The sequence below is a fragment of the Gavialis gangeticus genome, unplaced genomic scaffold (genome assembly GCF_001723915.1).
Source record: "Gavialis gangeticus isolate Ggan-Ray unplaced genomic scaffold, GavGan_comp1, whole genome shotgun sequence".
Taxonomy (NCBI): domain Eukaryota; kingdom Metazoa; phylum Chordata; order Crocodylia; family Gavialidae; genus Gavialis; species Gavialis gangeticus.
This window is the reverse complement of record NW_017728972.1, coordinates 206,534-212,533: the sequence shown is the minus strand read 5'-3', so window position 1 is coordinate 212,533 and position 6,000 is coordinate 206,534. Positions and strand designations below refer to the sequence as shown.

The window sequence follows — 6,000 nt, the reverse complement described above, 5'->3', positions numbered from 1 at the left end:
GAGCCGCGCGAGGGCACTTCCATTGCCCCCTGCGGCTCTTCGCTTCCTTCATCCCCGCTCCTCATTTCCTCCCTGCCGCGTGCTTGGCTCCCCTCACGTCTCTGCCTGCTCCCCCCTCTGAGCCACCTTCCCCGTCCGGGCTCCCCTTCCTGTTCCAACGCACTCGCTCATGCTCTTGTCCTCTCTTTCCCTCTCTCCCCATAACCCCCTTCCACCTTCTGCACCCCCCTCACCCCTCCTGCCATCCAAGGCTTTCCAGAGTTGCCCTGGGCAGGAGTTACAGTAGTTTGGGGAACAAGTCACGGCGGCTCATTTCAAATGAGTCACCACCCTGCGGAGAGGCACCCGAGCCTGGGCACCTGCTGTTCTAGGCAGAAATAAATGGGGTGTGCTGCAAAATGTGCCTGAGCTGCCAAGCTGATTCGAGAGCACCCAACCCAGCTTGGTCCAGTAACCTGTCTCCCAGCCCTGTGTGCCCAGCAGGTTGCCAGGTGCTGGTTCCCGGCTTGGCTGCCTTCCTCTGTCCCTCCTGCCCTGTGCTCGTGCCCTCGGAGGACAGTGGTTTTAGGAGGTGTTTTAGCTAGAGCTGTTTTACTGATCTTATGCTCAAAGAAATGGGCCAGCCCTTCATCCAGGAATCTGGGACGTGCCGTTGTGTTGGGACTTAGGAGGGACAGCTGCACAGTAGCGCTTGCCCGCTTTCTGGGCAGCAGGGTCTCTTGCCAGTGCCCAAAGAGAGGGAAGGGGCACTGGCAATGCAGTAGGGGTGGCTGGGCCTGGCAGGTGGTTACCCACAGGGTCCTGGTGCATGGGCTGCTACCAGCAATGGCCCCGGGGCCAAAGGACAAGCTGTCCTCCCCAGAATTGGGGAGATGCTGGGTGGAGGATCTGGGCAGAGGGAGTGCAGGGTCTGTTTTCAAAGCAGTCCCAATTTCAGCTGAAGGCAGAGTGGCCTGTCAGTGCTCAGTACCTCAGCAAAATAAGGCCTGTAGGAACTAGCAGGCTGGGAAAGAGCCAATGTCCATCTGGTCCAGTTCCTTGTATTTGTCAGTAGCCAGCACCAGATGCCTCAGTGGAAGGTGTCAAAGGTGTCAGAGCCCCAGAGCCTGTAATTATGGAATAACGTGCCCACAAGGGAAATTTCTCACTCTCTGTCTTAAGTACTTCTCTGGTCCTGTCACTGCAGCCTCCTCTGAGCATCTTACAGCCTTGAATCCATTGATCCTTACACCCCCTCCGGGAGATGGACAGATGCCGCTTGTGCTTTACAGATGGAGAATGGAGGCACAGAGTGGCTAGGTGCCTGGCCCAGGGTCACAAGGGAAATCTGTAGCAGAGCAGGGACATGGATCCAAGCATCTTGTGTCCCAGCCAATGTCATAAAAGCTGAACCACTGTCCTGAGAGCCCTCACTACAGCCTGACTTAGGTCCGGACAAGGGGAGCTTACATCCCTTCCAGACTTTGGCTCTTGTGGATTGGAGTCCTGCGTCATGTTCTCATTATCAGTGCCAACAGGTCCCGTCCTTCCCTTGAATCTGGCCACACTGGCTCTTTGCGGTGAGGGCTTCCACTGGCTGATCTTAAATATTTCCTCTCCTCATCTTCAAATTTGCTATTTTTCTCATTGTTGAATGGCCTCTCGTTCATGTTTGACCTGATCTTAGCTCTCTCCTGTGAATTATTTTCTTTACTTTGTTCATATCCCTTCTGAGTCATCTCCCTTCCAAACTAAAGCAGTCCCAAGCTTTTCAGTCTCTCTCCACAGGGAAGTTTTCCCATATCACTAACGATCCTGGCTCTGAACCTCCATGTTTCTGCTCTGTCCTCTCAAGGCAAGGTCTTTGGACCAGCATGTGGCATTCCCTGCCAGGGTGTCCCAGGACTTTACAGACTGGCACTGTAATGTCCTCAGTATACTTCTCCCTCCCTTCCCTCTTGCTCCTTAATATCTGTTTGCTTTTTCCTTCTTGCTGCTACACGTTGCGTAGAGGCACATTGCACTGTCTATAGCCATGCTCAGATCTTTTTCTTGACTAGGGCAGTGAATGTAGAACCCGGCAGTTTCTTGCTGTGGTCCATTTCCTTACCAGAACCTCCTGTTCTGCCCTGGTCCCTTGCTCTGGAAACGGAGCACCCCAGGTACGTCATAACCATGACTGCTTGCTGTTGCCCTCTACCTGTCCCTGGATTAGGCAGTAGCAGCTTACAGTACCCTCAGCTTGGCACTTATATTGCTGCATGGGCAGTTTGCCCCAGCTCCTTCCATGCACTGCACTCACCACATAATGTGAGTAGCCTTCCCTGCACCACCCTGGATGAGAGACCCTGTTCTACTGCCCATCTGCTGCACTAAGGAGGCTCCAACAGCTTCCCTCTCTGTGGCATGGCACGCAAGTGAGCATGCACCTATCTGTGGGGTGATCCCCCACCATCTGCTAGGGACCCCTTTGTACAGCCATGCCCTGAACCCCTCCACCCAATATGCCATGTGTCCAAACTCTCCTGCACCTATAATCTTGATCTTATACTACTATGAACCCTGCTTTCATCATGACATGTGGGGCAGTCCTGTTCCACCACTTGCACTGAACTTGTCCTGGCCTCTGGCCTCCTGTGACTTTTGGATTGCAAGTGCAGTGGGGCTAGCCCCTCTGCCTGAGCACACATCATCCCAATGTGCTTGCCCTTACTGATCTTTCCCCCTTAAATGGTAGATTCCTAGGGTCTGAGCTCCCAAGCTAGCTTGCTTGTCAGAACACATTGAGCCAGATGGGGGTGCTGATAAGGCAGCAGAGACCTTCCTCTCATGCCCTGGACAAGCCCAGATGCTTGAATGAGTGTGCGGGTTCAGGCTTTTCAGGAGCTCAGAGGCTCCCAATGATTTCCCATGAAAGATAACAGGAGTTGAGGGCATTGTGTCCCTTGCAGGGTGTAGCCCCACATATGCCTGCTCATTATGTGTCCTGTAGGCAGGCCAGGCAGATCTAGGAACAGCCTCTGCTGATGCAAATTCAGCCAGAAACCCAGCCCACGATGAGCTGGTGAGAGAGCTTTGGCTGTGCAGAGGGGTGGCCTGAGGGACAGTGCACTGGTAAGGGACGCAGAAGTTGCTTCCTGTGCTTGAATTTCCCATCTGAGAGCAGCGCAGGGAACAGTTTTGCGCACCAGCATTCAGAGGAGCAGGTGCTGACTTGGGACCAGGGGTTACAGCAGTAATCTAGCAGCAGCAGAGAAATGCGTGCCAAAATATTTACAGCTGTGTGCCCTCAGGTGATGTCACAGGGTGGTACCAGGTCAGTGTATGAATGGGAAACCGGGTGGTGAAGCAGGCTGGGGATGATCAGCTCTGAGTGTGTCCAACATTCCCAGGTATGCTGTTTGTGCCCCGTGGGTATCATGCTTCCTTCTCAGTCATACTGGTCCCCTAGCCCCAGCCTGGTGCCTAGGGGCACTGTGCTGCAGGAGGGGGCACGTTTGCATCATTAAAGAGCTCCCAGTGTGACTGCTAAGCTTGGGTCTCCCTTGGGGAGTTGTATTTTGAATCCCTGCAGCACTTTGAGTTGGATGCAATATAATCCTTCATTTCCTGCTCTATGGGGAGTGTTGATGCAGCTGCTGTTTAACAGCAAGCATCTCTTTCTAGAGGTGGCTGCATTTCAGGGAGGTGATATGATCCCTTATGAGCCTCATGGAGTATCTGGCAAAGCCCCATTCATTACGCTTTGTAAAATCTGGTCTCACCCTTGAATGAAAAGTGCATGGTAGGGCAACATGGTGGGGGTAGTTGCTATTATTTAATCCAGAATAAGCCATAGTCCTGTTCTGCACTCTGAGTTGAAAGCTGTCAGGTAAAGGTGTAGTGTAGGGTGAATGGAACAAGTTCACTTGCAATTCAAACTAGGGTTGAACCAATGTAATTTCCAGACACTCTTTCCAAAATCCAGGAGCTTCAGAGAATCTTTTTGCTCCAGATGTTTACAGCAAAGGATAGAGGAGGCACCAGGGGCATGGTTATGCTTGTGCAAGAACTGGGGATTGGCTAGTGGGAGGGGGAAGCATGGAAGGGAGCGTGCTCTGGGGTGCCTTTGCCACAGACGCTTATGCCACTGATATGTAGCTGGCACGTCTAGAGGATCTGTGGTGGCTTGAAAAACAGGATGCTGTCTAAGTGTAAAAGCCTTCTGCCCTGGAGTAAGGTTCCACCCTAGCCCACCAACTTGTACCCCCCCCTACAGAGTAAGACTTCTCCCTTCTCCATCTCATCCCTTCCCTTTACATTTCACAAGGCTCTTTTTCTTCCATCACAGCTCCCCCGATCCCTCCCTGCCAGTCCAGCTCCACCCATTCCCCCAAGCAGCCTCAGAACTTCGCTTGTCCCCAGTCAGTCCTCCCCTGGAGTGCAGTGGGAGGTGGCGGTCTGACTGTGGCTGCGAGAACAGGCTCTGGGAGGGTGGGTAGGGATCAGCACCATGTACCTGTCCCCGCAGGGCAGAGGCCCCCTCCCAGCCCATGTACCAGGGCAGCTCTTTCTGCTGCTCCTTTTGTGCCTTCCCTCTTTGGCCTCTCTCCTCCGACTGCTGGCCTCAGGAGCTAGCTGGCTGCACTGGCGGGAGCCAGCAGCCTCAGCAATGGCCCCTCAGGACATGGTGAATAAATAACCAGGCAGCAGTGTGTTTCCCCTGATGTTTTCTTAGGGTGGCGCTTTGGGGGTGGGGGGCAGGGAGCAGGGAACGCTGAAGTCTGGGATGAAAAGGGCTGAGCCTTTGAACGTCAGATGGCAGAACCGGAGGACAGGCAACTCCCCTGGGCTTGTGGCGCAGGGACAAAAGCCCTAGTCGGTAAAAAAATAAGGTGAGAGAACATCAAAAAGATTGTAGCCTGCGGCACGGGGACAGGCGGAGCCATGGCCCTGAACTTGCATAAACGGAGCAGCCAGAGGGAAGGCGGAAGGTGGGAGGGGAGGAAGGAGCAGAGCTGGGGAAGATCGTCAGTGCTGAGGCAGACAAAGAGCAAGGAGCTCAACAGGGCCAGGCTGCTCTGCAGAGTGTTCCTCCCCCCTTGCTCCCTGCAGGGGTCTGGGGGCAATCCTAGGAGTAGTCCACCTCTGCCCCTCCCTCTCCCTCCCTTCTTCCCCTCCTCCCATGTGATGATGTGGTGCATGCCTCGCCTGAGCGGGAGTTGCCTGTGCTGTTGTGCCAAGGTGCTCACTCCCAGCTGCACCTCTCAGTTCTTCTGACCCAGAGTGCCCCCTGCTACTCTGGTCCTGATGGTGCTGCCAGCTACACTCTGTCTCTGCCTCTGCCGCAGCCTCAAAATCCAGCCCTGCCTCCCTCACCCCATGCATATATCTTCTGCCACTGCCCCTCTATCACTTTTTACGACATCACCTGCTCTTCAGGCTTGAACTCCCTCTGTCCTGCCCCAGACACTGTTGCACTTTTCCAGATCTGGGCCCCCCTCGCCCCGCCCGCTCTGCAGCCCCCCATTCATGTTATTCTCAGCAGAAGCCATTCATGCCACTCTCAGCTCCCATGTGGTAGGTAGTATGTGGATGAAGGCAAACAAGATGCCTAGACTCCTTTTACCTGGGATCCAGCTTGCATCTCCTGGTGGGGATGGAGGGGAGGAAGGCTCTGCATGAAGCTGTTGCAGAGGGGAGCTCCTAGGGCTCCCACCCTCCCTCTCCCACTAGCCTCCTGCTAGCTTTTCTTTCTTTCCCTTTCTTCCCTGCCTACTAGCTGTAAAATTCCTCCTCCTCCAAAGCTCTCAGGTGCCTCTGCCTCTCAGAATAGCTCCCGAGCTGAGGAAAACCATACATGCACGTACCCCTCTCCACTGCCCCCCCACCCCTGGGCTCCTTGCTTTGCAGCTGAGTGACAGATGAGGGCAGGTTATTCCAGTTATACACACCCAGCCTATAGCTGTAGGAAGATGAACACTTTGTGAAGCAAGGGAGCCCGTGAGGGCCAGGGCTGTGGGATCTGTGCAAGACAGATCC

The 6,000-nt window shown here is 54.4% G+C and overlaps 1 protein-coding gene across 7 annotated transcripts in view; it reads left to right on the top strand.

Moving 5' to 3' along the window:
• Positions 1 to 1,254: 1,254 nt before the first annotated feature.
• SYT7 (synaptotagmin 7) overlaps positions 1,255 to 6,000 on the top strand; it is a 163,549-nt gene continuing 158,803 nt past the window's right edge. Inside the window, exon 1 of one of the 7 annotated variants that reach the window (XM_019504810.1) lies at positions 1,255 to 1,559. In XM_019504810.1, coding sequence (XP_019360355.1) covers positions 1,493 to 1,559 — 67 coding nt within the window. In that variant the 5' untranslated portion in view covers positions 1,255 to 1,492. The remainder of the gene's footprint in view (positions 1,560 to 6,000) is intronic. The other 6 variants (XM_019504819.1, XM_019504828.1, XM_019504839.1 and 3 more) reach the window with 6 other exon arrangements.